Below are 12,339 nucleotides of genomic sequence, written 5' to 3' on the forward strand. Positions count from 1 at the left end.
GTAATTCCCTCCTGATCCCTGTGCCAATCAGCCTGTGCCCAGAAGCATGTGAGTTGGTTGATTCCCCTTGTATTGGCATTAATACACTATTCAGTGCCACAAAGTCATCCAGCCACACTGTTGGGAGTAAGGAAATAAACAACCCCTGAGAATGGGGAGGAGATACGCAAGGATTTTGTGGGCAGGCACCCACTTCAATCTGGAATTGCCTTCCTCCTCCCCTAAGTTCCTTCAGGACTCCTGGTTCTGTTCCTCACAGTGGGTGGGAATGTGGCCTAGGGGCTAGGGCTCAGGACAGGGATGTCAGCGATCCTGGGGCCTAGGCCCAACTCTGCTACTGATGTACTGTGCAGCTGCCTGCCCCTTACAGGAATGGTGGGAAGTGCCCGGAAGTGCTGCCCTTGGGGAGCTCTGTCAAACTGGATTGCTCTCCTCTACTAGGACACATGACAGCCTGGCCCCACCAGAGCATGGCTCCCGGCCTGTCCTCTGGCGCCTGCCTCTCTGCCTATCCCGGCCTGCCGCACAGGGCACTCCCTCCTGCTCCGCACCTTCCAGCCTGCCCCCTGCAGCACACTGCCAACCTGCATCACAGTGCACCCCCTCCCACTTCGCACCCCCCAGCCTGCCCCCTCTAGCACACTGCCAGCCTGCCCCCTCCAGCATGCCTCCTCCTTCCCCTGCCGCTACACATCCCCGGCTTGCCCTCTGCAGCACACCGCCAGCCTGCCCCCCAGCATCCCCCTGCTGCTCTGCACCCCCAGCCTGCCCCCTCCAGTACACCCCCTCCTACCCCTGCCTGTTCCCCCAGTCTGCCCCCTCCTGTCCCTGGCAGGTACAGCTCCCCTGCCTATGTTGGAGGGGCACAGGTGTTGGCTCTCCCCTGATACGTCACTGTAGGCCAGTTTGGCTCCCAGCGGTGTGTGAGGAGCTGATTTGTCTAGCCAGGCTCCAAGCTGGCTGAGTCACCCTGTCTTCCCCCGCCCTCCCCAGGTCCAGCACCATCTCCGTGGTGAAAATCCTGAGGGTGCTGAGAGTCCTGCGGCCGCTGCGGGCCATTAACAGAGCGAAAGGGCTGAAGGTGAGAGCAAGGTGGGGACAAGGGCCCTCCATAGGGGCTGGACTCAGCCCCCCTCAGATGTACCACAGGAATCCAGGACCTGCCAAATCATGGTCCATCTGAGCAGGATCCCAGGACTGCATGTCCCAGGGCTCAGGCCACCTGATTTCACTCTCGGGTGTTTAGTTAGGTGTTTGTGGGCAGCTGGGAGGCAACCCACTGGTATTGTACTAGGTCCCCAGTCTGTGCCTGGGACAGCCAATTCCCCTGCGCACCACTGTGGTGCTGGGTCCCCCGTCCGTGTCTGGGATGGCCAATTCCCCTGCGCACCGGTGTGGTGCCAGGTCCCCAGTCTGTCTGGGATGGCCAATTCGCCTGCGCACCGGTGTGGTGCCGGGTCCCCAGTCTGTCTGGGATGGCCAATTCCCCTGTGTACCGGTGTGGTGCCGGGTCCCCAGTCTGTCTGGGATGGCCAATTCCCCTGTGTACTGGTGTGGTGCCGGGTCCCCCGTCTGTCTGGGATGGCCAATTCCCCTGTGTACCGGTGTGGTGCCGGGTCTCCAGTCTGTCTGGGATGGCCAATTCCCCTGCGCACCGGTGTGGTGCTGGGTCCCTGTCTGTATCTGGAATGGCCAATTCCCCTGCGCACTTGTGTGGTGCCGGGTCCCCAGTCTGTCTGGGATGGCCAATTCCCCTGCGCACCGGTGTGGTGCTGGGTCCCCCGTCCGTGCCTGGGACGGCTGCGTCCCCTGTGCACTGGTGTGGTGCTGGATCCCTGTCCGTGTCTGGGATGGCCAATTCCCCTGCGCACCAGTGTGGTGCTGGGTCCCCAGTCTGTCTGGGATGGCCAATTCCCCTGTGCACTGGTGTGGTGCTGGGTCCCTGTCTGTATCTGGGATGGCCAATTCCCCTGTGCACCGGTGTGGTGCCGGGTCCCCAGTCTGTCTGGGATGGCCAATTCCCCTGCACACTGGTGTGGTGCCGGGTCCCCAGTTTGTCTGGGATGGCCAATTCTCCTGTGCACCGGTGTGGGGCTGGGTCCCCTGTCCGTGTCTGGGATGGCCAATTCCCCTGTGCACCGGTGTGGTGCCGGGTCCCCAGTCTGTCTGGGATGGCCAATTCCCCTGCACACCGGTGTGGTGCCGGGTCCCCAGTTTGTCTGGGATGGCCAATTCCCCTGCACACCGGTGTGGGGCTGGGTCCCCTGTCCGTGTCTGGGATGGCCAATTCCCCTGTGCACTGGTGTGGTGCTGGGTCCCTGTCTGTATCTGGGATGGCCAATTTCCCTGTGTACCGGTGTGGTACTGGGTCCCCAGTCTGTCTGGGATGGCCAATTCCCCTGTGCACTGGTGTGGTGCTGGGTCCCCAGTCTGTCTGGGATGGCCAATTCCCCTGCACACCGGTGTGGTGCTGGGTCCCCTGTCCGTGTCTGGGATGGCCCCTTCCCCTGCACATGGATACGGCCGATACCCACAGCAGGTCGTGGTGCTGTAGGTCCGTCCTATCTCTGCATTGGCCTCTCTCTCTCTCTAGCACGTAGTCCAGTGCGTGTTTGTGGCCATCAAGACCATCGGTAACATTGTGATTGTCACCACCGTGCTGCAGTTCATGTTCGCCTGCATCGGGGTGCAGCTCTTCAAGGTGAGATCCCCTCCCCGCCAGAACCCAGCACTGGTACCCCCACCCTCCCTGTCTCGGGGAGAGCTGGGGTGGACCTGAGCTCAGGGAAGTGCCAGAGAGTGGCTTTCCTTCGTTTCCTTTAAGAGAGGGGATTCGCCCATTTCATAAATTCAGAAGGAGGCTGAGGACCATCTCCTGCCATCCCCTTGGGGGTACCAGCACGCTGCAGGCAGAACAGGGCAGTGTATGCATAGTGTATGCCCAAGCAAGGTAGCCCAGTGGCCCAGTGGGAGTCAGCCAATTTGGGGGTCTCTTCCCAGCTTTGGTGCTGACCAGCCAGGTAGCCTTGGGCCAGTCCCTTCCCCACCTGTGACTTGGTTTTCCTCCGCCCGCTCCAGCTCCCCACTGAGTTGCAGGATCACAGGTGTTTCCTCCTGACCACCCATGGCACTGCAGGCAGGTCTGTGCTTGCGCTGTTGGGCCAAATGGATGAGGTTCATGTGACTCTGGCTAGAAGTGCTATGGGTTGCTGCATCCGTGGTCTGGCCTTCGGGCCCTGCAGGGCTCCTAGGGATTGTCGGTGCTGCTGACTGCACAGGGAGAGTTGAGGGCTGGCACATCTGGCTGGGCTCTAACCACCTCTAAGGAAAGCCCAGCTGGGGTAAGGCCCAGACCCTCACAGCCGGCACTAACCAGCCTCCTTTCAGGCTGGAATGGGCCGTGGAGACGCTGCCCCCTGGGTCGGGGCCAAGCCGTGGGGTCAGGTCAGGATGTACTGCAGTTGCCAGCAGCTGCCCTTGTCCTTGCTCCCCAGGTCCATCAGTCAGGCCCCCTGCAGTTCATGGTACAATCCCTGATTCTTCTGCTCTCTGCTTAAACCTAGGGGAAGTTTAGCAGCTGTACGGATCCGTCCAAGATGACAGAAAAGGAATGCAGGTAGGCACCCCCTGTCGTCACTGCATGCACACTGCAGCCAGTGTGCGGGGACTGGGGGTGTCATTGCATGAGGGGGGACTGGTGGGGAAGGTGAGGAGCCAGTCCTGGTTTGTTGTCCCTTGTGCTCACAGCCTGTTTATGGGAGCCTGCTGAACAGAGGAGCCCAGGCACGGGTCTCTATGCAGAGCAAAGCCTGCAGCACAGGGCAGTTTGCTCTAGGGGGCAGAGAGCCGAGGGGAGTGTTGAATGGCCAGGGGGAAAGAGGAGTTGGGCTTGTAAGCCAGAGGAAGTCCAGGCCAATGGTTAAAGCACTAGCAGGGTTGCCAGGTGTCCGGTTTTCAACCGGAACGCCTGGTTGAAAAGGGACCCCGGAGACTCCGGTCAGCACCACTGACCAGGCCATTAAAAGTCTGGTCAGTGGCACAGTAGGGATAAGTCAGGCTCCCTGCCTGCCATGGCTTCTGGAAGCAGGAGCATGTCCCCCCTTTGGCTCCTATGTGTAGGGGCAGTCAGGGGGCTCCGTATGCTGTCTCTGCCCCAAGTGCCAGCTCTGCAGCTCCCATTGGCCAGAAACCACAGCCAATGGGAGGTGCAGGGGGGATGCCTGCAGACAGGGCAGCGCGCAGAGCCACCTGGCCACACCTCCATGTAGGAGCCAGAGGGGCAACATGCCACTGCTTCCGGGAGCTGTTTGAGGTAACCACTGCCCGGAACCTGCACCCCTGATCCTCTCCCACGCCCCAGCCCCCTGTCCCAGCCCTGATCCCTCTCACACCCTCTAATCCCCTCGATCCTGGCTCGGAGCACCCTCCTGCACCCTAAACCCCTCATCCCCAGCCCCACCCCAGAGTCTGCACCTCCACCCCCGAAACCCCTGCCCTAGCCCGGAGCCCCCTTGCGCACCCTGAACCCCTCATTTCTGGCCCCACTCTGGAATACACACACCCAGCCCAGAGCCCGTATCCCCTCCCACCCCCTAGCCCCCTGCCTCATCCCGGAACCCCCTCCCATTCTCTGAACCTCTTGGCTCCATCCCCCAGCCCAGAGCCCCTCCTGCACTCAAACCTCTCATTTCTGGTCCCACCCCAGAACCTGCATCCCCAGCCAGAGCCCTCACACCCTCATGCATCCCAACCCCCTGCCCCAGCCTGGTGGAAAAGAGGGAGCGAGTGAGGGTGGGGAGAGCGAGTGACAGAGGGAGTGAGTAGGGGATGGGGCCTGGGAGGTGGGGCAGGGCTGTTCAGTTTTGTGCGAGTAGAAAGTTGGCAATCCTAAGCTTGGGACTGTCTTGTGTTTTATGGAACGACCTGGAAAAGCTCTTTCAGGTTCTTCACTCATCGTCAAAAGCAGGAGCAGAAGATGGCAGCCCCCGGCATGGGTGGTGGGTATAAGAGGCCAGAGGGGGCTAAGCCTCCCCAAACAGCTGGCCTGCTGCCTTTGGAGTGCACCGCTGCTGAAAGGGTGGGCACCCCGGCTGTGGTCCTGCCCACACTCCACCCCGAGCTCCTGCTCCCACTCTTCCTCTTCCTGTCCCCAGTCTGCTTGCGGGAGGGGGTGAAGAAACATGCATGCACGAGGGGTGAGCGGCTGGAAGCTGGTGGGCAGGCAGGGGAACCCCAGGGGAGAGGGCAAAGAGGCGCGGGTGGGGATGGGTATGAGTGGGGCATTAGCTGGAGCCAGGGCCGGCGCTTCTATTAGGCGACCCTAGGCGATCGCCTAGGGTGCCAGGATTCGGGGGGGCGGCATTTTGTGCACTCCTCATGGGGAGCACGGGAGCTTCCGGTTCTGCTCCCGTCGTGCCGCCAAAGAAGGACCTTCTGCCAACGTGCCACGGAAAACAGCAGCAGGCAACTGAGCAGCTCAATGACTGCTGCTGTCGCCTGCGGCATTTCAGCGGAGGATCCTTCTTCAGTGGTGCGATGGGAGTGGAACCGGAAGCTCCCGCACGCCCCATGGGGAGCGCACAAAATGCCTCCCCCCGAATTCTGCCTAGGGCACCAGAAACCCTGGCGCCACTCCTGGCTAGAGCAGGGGCGGGGCCATGGTCTGGCCACATGTAGCCTCCCCAAGTGGAGGAGTCATGCACTGCCCATGTCCCCAGGTGTTATGTCACCTTTGCAGGTCCCCTTTCAGACACCCTGGTGGGTGGAGTACGTGTCTGGGTTTATAGGGGGCTGACCTGGGGCATGAGTCTCCCTGGCTGTGAAAGGGCAGAGCTCCTCCTGGATGGCAGGATTTGAGGTGCATGTGGTGGGATTTGCCAAGCTGCTCCAGCCTGTAGATCCAGGCTGCCAACTGATCCCAGGTACTCCAGGGAGAGGCACCAGGGATGGATCTTGGTGAAGCTGCTGGGTGGGTTGTAGACGGGTTGTAGCCCTGGCATCCACAGGTGATCCTTCCTCAGCACACTCTGGTTGCATGAGTGCCGATTCCTGTTATTGTCAGAACTCTCATACTCGGCCATGATGCTTGTCGTGACGAGCATTGGCCTCTGGCTTCCTGCAGTTGTGAGTTCCCCAGGTTGACTTGGTGAGACAGTACCGTGCTCTGAGCAGCAGGGAGTCTTCAGCAGGCGGGCGCACGTGTGTTTGTCATGGGCAAGGGGACTGGAGAGTTTCTGGGCCCTGATCCCCGCTCGCTCACCCCTCGTCTATAAATGCACCGCTGCCTCCCGTTCCAGGGGCTACTTCATTGTGTACTTGGACGGCAGCCCCATGCAGCTAAAGCTGCACCAGCGTGAGTGGGTGCACAATGACTTCCACTTCGACAATGTCCTCTCAGCCATGATGTCGCTCTTCACCGTCTCCACCTTCGAGGGCTGGCCGCAGTGAGTCCACCGGGGGGGAGCACACAGCACGGGGGATGGGCACTGGGTCAGGTTGCACGGAGGGAGATCCCAGCGCCCCACTGGCACTGCTGCCTGGCTGGGGAATGCCACATGAGGGGACTTCTCCTGAAGGTGGAGAGAGACCCTCCCACCCCCGATCAAGGGCACAGAGGTGCCAGTGCAGTCAAAGGGGAAGCAGCTGTCTGGGATGTCCTGACCTCTCTGCCTTAGCTCAGCTGGACTGCAGCCCCCACCCCCGCCTCCCCGTGCAGCCTGGTAAACTGCATGCTCTCTGTTGGCCCCCCACCCAAGGCTGCTGTACAAGGCCATCGACACCCACACCGAGGACATGGGCCCCATCTATAACTACCGGGTGGAGATTGCCATCTTCTTCATCATCTACATCATCCTCATCGCCTTCTTCATGATGAACATCTTCGTCGGCTTCGTCATCGTCACCTTCCAGGAGCAGGGTGAGAGCGAATACAAGAACTGTGAGCTGGACAAGAACCAGGTACTCCCTGTGGAATCCCCCTCACGGAACGTCCCCCACCCTGCAGAGACCTTCCTCTGATTCCCCAGTCTCCTCCCACCCCAGCCCCCATGACCTGGGTAACCCCTGGTTCCAGGGATGCCCAGGCTCTGGGTGCAAGAAGCCAGTTGTACCAGAGCTAGGTGCCAGGGTCTGGACGTGGCTAAGTGTGCGGGATGAGTGCCAGCCAGACGAGAGCCGGGGTGCCCTAGCTGGGTGTGAACCAGGCAAGACCAAGGTGCAGTGGAGCCCAGGCAGGAGAGGCTGGGAGTCCAAGCATGAGGGTGTGTCCAAGCTGCAGAGTTGAAAGACGAGACTCCCTGGCATCTTCTGTGCCTCTCTCTGTCTGCTCTCTGACACCTTCACCGACACATCCAGGCTTGGCCACCACACTGGGAGCCCAGGATGGTTCCCATAAGCCAGACTGCACTGACGGAACGAGACTCACCACCATGGCGCCTCCTGCTGGCCATTCTGGAATTAGCTCAAATCCTTCCACAGGGCAGCCTCCTCCGGTGGTGTCTCGCTCGCCATTACTCCCGCTTTGCTGCTTCCACCACTCTGTGACCCATGTCGCTCCCTGGTGTCCTCTTCTCTCCGCTGTCTCCCACCCCTTTCGGGGGGACTGACAGTCTATAGTCCAGCCACTTGCCTCAGTGGCCTGCTGCAGTCACCAGTCTAGTCCCTTGCTCCAGGGGCAAACTGCGGTCTGTGTGGGCCACTTCCCTCAGGGCAAGTAGGGGGTAGCCCTAGCATGTTGTCTGCCCTTCTTCCGGGGCCTCAGTCTGGCAGCGGTTAGCCAGAAGCTCCTTCTGCTCTGCTTCCCTGCCCAGCACTGCTCTAGCCATGGTGGTCCTCGGCACCCAGTCCTTCTCCCTAGCAGGCCAGGAAGAGATGCCTTCTGCTCTGTTGAGTAGCCCTTTATATATAGCTTCTGCTGGCCCTTATTGGCCACTGCAACAAGCCACTTCCTGATTAGCTCGCTTAGTGAGCCCTCCTCTAATGGGAGGGTTCTGCACAGGCTCCCTCTGGCCTGATTTAACCCTTCCTCCCTGTGTGGGACAACCGCCCCACCACACTAGTGTATTGGCTATGTGGGAGCAGCACAGTATCGACCCTTTGGACTGTAGTGGGGCCTGCCTCAAGTCAGTAGGGTGACCAGACATTCCAATAAAATCGGGACTTTCCCGATATTTAACTCTCTGTCCTGCGTCCCAACCGGTCTATGATCGGGACCCCATCTGTCCTGCATCCCAACCGGTCTATGATCGGGACCCCATTTTCTGTCCAACAGAGCAGAAGGCATCTCTTCCTGGCCTGCTAGGGAGAAGGACTGGGTGCCGAGGAACACCGTGGCTAGAGCAGTGCTGGGCAGGGGAGCAGAGCAGAAGGAGCTTCTGGCTGACCAATATTGTAGGGCTGCCAGGCCTCCGGTGATGCAGAGCTGGTAGGAGCCCTACCCAGATGGCTAGTGGTAACATCTCCCTCTGGGTCGTAGGCGCAGGGATGGCCAGGGTGGCTAAGCGCACTACCCCTGCCATGAGTGCCGGCTCTGCAGCTCCCATTGGCTGGGGACCGTGGCCAATGGGAGATGCTGTGGCAGCACCTGCGGGTGAGGCAGTGCACAGAGCCACCTAACTGCCCCTCTGCCTAGAAGCCAGAGGGAGATGTTGCCTCTTCTGGGGAGCTGCCTGATGTAAGTGCCACCCGGAGCCCACACCCCTGCCCCAGCCTGAGCCCCCTCCCACACCCAAATTCTCTCCTGGAGTCAGCACCCCAAACCCCACTCCTGTGCCCCAACCCTCTGCACTGGCCCTGTGACCCCCTCTTGCGGCGGGGGCCGGAGCTGGGGCTGTCCATCCCTAATCCATGGCTTGCAGAGGGGGCCGGAGCTGGGGCTGTGTGTCCCCAACCCTCAGCTTGCAGAGGGGGCAGAGCCGGGGCCGTGTACCCCCCTCACAGCTTCCTAGGGTTGTGCACTCCCCTCCCCCATGCCTCTGGTGTGCCCCCCAACCCAATGTGTCTTGATATTTTACTCTTGAGATCTGGTCACCCTACAGGTCAGTGACTGGCGGTGGCCTGCCAGCAAGGGGTGGTGGTGGGTTGGGGAGCCCCCTTGGGAGTGGGACCTGCTGCTCCCTTTAAGAAGGTGCAGAAAATGCTCCAACCATTGCACACTGGCCTAGCAGCTGGGTCCCAGCCACACCCAATGAGGGATGTCCGGCATTCCCAGTCGTGCTAGTCCCCGCCACAACTGTCATGCAGGATTCATACTGTCCCCTGTGCCCTCTTCCCCACCCAAAGAAAGCTAGAAAATGGCCCTATATGGCCCATTCCTGCCTGGGACTGCAAGGGGCTTTGGCTTCCCACCCGGGTTAATAACGATGAGGGTGAAACCAGACAATCACTCCACTCTCGAATGAACTTGCACTGAGCAAAGACAAAAACACCTCGTAACGTGTGGGCAAGCACCTCTCACAAAGCGAGCCCTGCATTTCAGACCTCTCCGTCCTCCTCCTCCACAGAAGAAACCTGCATGACACCGTCCACCGACAAGCTTCAATTCATCACTTTGCTAAACACTAAAATCGTGGACTCAGCAGAGACACTGGCTTGTTACTGTCACCGATGGGGCTGTGGGCGGTCAGGCCTAGTGGTGGTAGTGAGAGTTCAGCCTACTGGTTAGAGCTGGGTCCAGGGAGGGCAAAGTCCAGGAATGAGCCAAGGGTCAGAAGCCAAATGCCAGAGCTGAAGGAGTTGTAGGCCACGGGCAGAGCTGGGGATCGAAGCCAGAAATTTGAAGCTGGAGGGGAGCAGGGACTGGAACAAGAGCAAGTGCCGCTGCAGGCATGGTAACTAGTAAGCAGCCGCTGATCTGCGGTGGGGGCCGGGCTTAGAACCGTCAGGGGCTGTGACCTCTCTCTCAGTTCCAAGGTAGCGCAGATAGGCTCACTAATTGCTTTGCAGCAAAGTTAGTCAGGGACTAGGTCAGCGGCTGGTCTTGGCTGGTCTGATACCTGACCCCACCCTGCTGCTTTTAGGGTCACCTCCCTGGAGCCCTTCAGCCAGATTTCTTTGGGAGCTCACAGGAGGTCCAGGGCATGGGCGTGTTCCAGAGATTCCCACAAATGCTCTTCTGGGCCACATCCCTCCCCATCACTCAGCTATTGGAGTCATCCCCGGACTCGGCGGGAGTCCCGAATCTGCTGGCCCATGCGTTCCTCTTGGCCCTGCCCCGTTATTGGCAGACAGGGAGGAGTAGCATGGGGTGGGAAGGGATTCTTGGTGAAAGGTTTCAGGAGGGAGATGTGGAACAAGGGATTCTGGCAGCTGTAATCAAAAGGTTACCGGGTGAAATTGTTCCATGATCACAAATGGCCCTAAGGGCTTGTGGTCCAGCTTCACAGATGGATGGTGGATCCCAGTTCCTGAGCACCTGGGGTTGTTATGGGTCTCATGCCCAGTGTGCAAGAACAGAAGGTGTTAACCCAGGTGACCTGGGCCAGAAGGAGTGTGACGTTATTGATATAAACTGGGACCATATAGAACATGGTTTACAACCAAGGTCCTGTAGTGGCACTAAATCTTATGTAAAGAGGGTCATATAAGGTGTCTAAGACCAGGTTATGGGATCTCAGCTGGGCCAAGGCTTGCTTCTCTTTCATTTGAATTTCTGCCAGTTTTTGCTCATGTTCAAACTGCAGGTTGTCCATCAGGGCTTGCAGTTTCATTGCTTTTGCTGATGCTTTTTGTCTCATGGTTACTGATCTTTAACCAACAAAACTCTCAATACTAAATTTAAAATTTGGGTAGCGTAGGGTTCTGACCCAAAGCTTAATTGACCTGGTTCTGTGGATCCTAGCACGACTATGCCACTGTAACGATGTGGTTCTGGCGTGACCCAACTGAGAGTGCCAATTCAGGACCAATTGCTTAAACAGGGCAGTTATACCCCTAGGCTGGGTTTTTTCTACCTCTAAGGCAAACAAACCAGCCAGACAAAGAGGACTTCGGTTTCACCCCACTGGCTAACAAGTCACACAAGCAATTTCCTTAGACACTCCAGTCTCCCAGTATCACCACCAGTCCCACTCGTCTTGGGGATGAATGATTATGAAAACCAACACCCCAATAAAAGAAAAAGGTTCTCTTGATCCCAAAGAATCAATCCTCAGACCCAGGTCAATATACACATCAGATCTTACCCACAAATAACTCTGTTGCCAATCCTTTAGAATCTAAAATCTAAAGGTTTATTTAGAAAGGGAAAAAGGTAGAGATGAGAGCTAGAATTGGTTAAATGGAATCAATTACATACAGTAATGGCAAAGTTCTTAGTTCAGGCTTGTAGCAGTGATGGAATAAACTGCAGGTTTAAATCAAGTCTCTGGAGAACATCCCCCACTGGGATGGGTCATCAGTCCTTTGTTCAGAGCTTCAGATTGCAGCAAAGTCCCTCCAGAGGTAAGAAGCAGGACTGAAGACAAGATGGAGATGAGGCATTAGCCTTATATAGACTTTTCCAGGTGTAAGAACACTCCTTTGTTCCTACTGTGGAAAGTTACAGCAAAATGGAGTCTGGAGTCACGTGGGCAAGTCCCTGCATACTTTGCTGAGCTGGAAGGTGTATCTGCCTCCTCTCAATGGGTCAGTTGTGTAGCTAATGGTCCTTAATGGGCCATCAAGCAGGCTAGGCAGAGCTAACACCAACCAGAAACACAACACAAATTTGAAATACAGACAGTATAGATCCAATACTCATAACTTCAACTACAAAATGATACAGACATACATACAGCATAATCATAACCAGCAACCCATAACCTGGTCTTAGACACCTTATATGACCCCCTTTACATAAGATTTGGTGCCACTACAGGACCTTGGTTGCAAACCATGTTCTATATGGTCCCAGTTTATATCAATAACATCACAAGAGGCTGAGAGCAGAACGCCCAAGCGATTGCTGGTAACCATGCACCAGGGCAGCCTGGAGTCAGAGAGGCACAGAAACGTTTCATCACAACAATTCTCCTATGGAAAATGCCGTTGCTACTGAAAATGTGTCCCTTCTGATGAAATATCCCACAATGAAGCATTTTGCTAGCGTCAGCCATTCAGCCATTTTCTGAATGGAATGTTTTGGTGAGGTTTGGTTTGATTTTTCATTTTGAAACAAACCATTAATTTAAGCTGACAAAGGTCGAAGGTGGCGGGAAACATTCCCGTTTTCTCAGACCAAAACATTTTGATCGGCTCCAAACACAACTTTTGTTTCATGGGAACTTTCTAATTTTTATGTTTTCAGAACGGGGAAAAAATGTTCAACATCACAGTGTCACGAAGTCCCCGGGCGATGCTTAG

The 12,339-nt window shown here is 57.5% G+C and overlaps 1 protein-coding gene across 2 annotated transcripts in view; it reads left to right on the forward strand.

Annotated features, from left to right (window-relative positions):
- The window catches only part of CACNA1S (calcium voltage-gated channel subunit alpha1 S), a 126,435-nt gene that overhangs the window by 61,026 nt on the left and 53,070 nt on the right, over window positions 1-12,339 (forward strand). For both annotated transcript variants that reach the window (XM_032801615.1, XM_075064972.1), the window contains exons 21-25: window positions 994-1,081; window positions 2,594-2,701; window positions 3,564-3,616; window positions 6,297-6,443; window positions 6,756-6,957. In XM_032801615.1, coding sequence (XP_032657506.1) covers window positions 994-1,081; window positions 2,594-2,701; window positions 3,564-3,616; window positions 6,297-6,443; window positions 6,756-6,957 — 598 coding nt within the window. The remainder of the gene's footprint in view (window positions 1-993; window positions 1,082-2,593; window positions 2,702-3,563; window positions 3,617-6,296; window positions 6,444-6,755; window positions 6,958-12,339) is intronic.

Source organism: Chelonoidis abingdonii, chromosome 4 (genome assembly GCF_003597395.2).
Source record: "Chelonoidis abingdonii isolate Lonesome George chromosome 4, CheloAbing_2.0, whole genome shotgun sequence".
Taxonomy (NCBI): domain Eukaryota; kingdom Metazoa; phylum Chordata; order Testudines; family Testudinidae; genus Chelonoidis; species Chelonoidis abingdonii.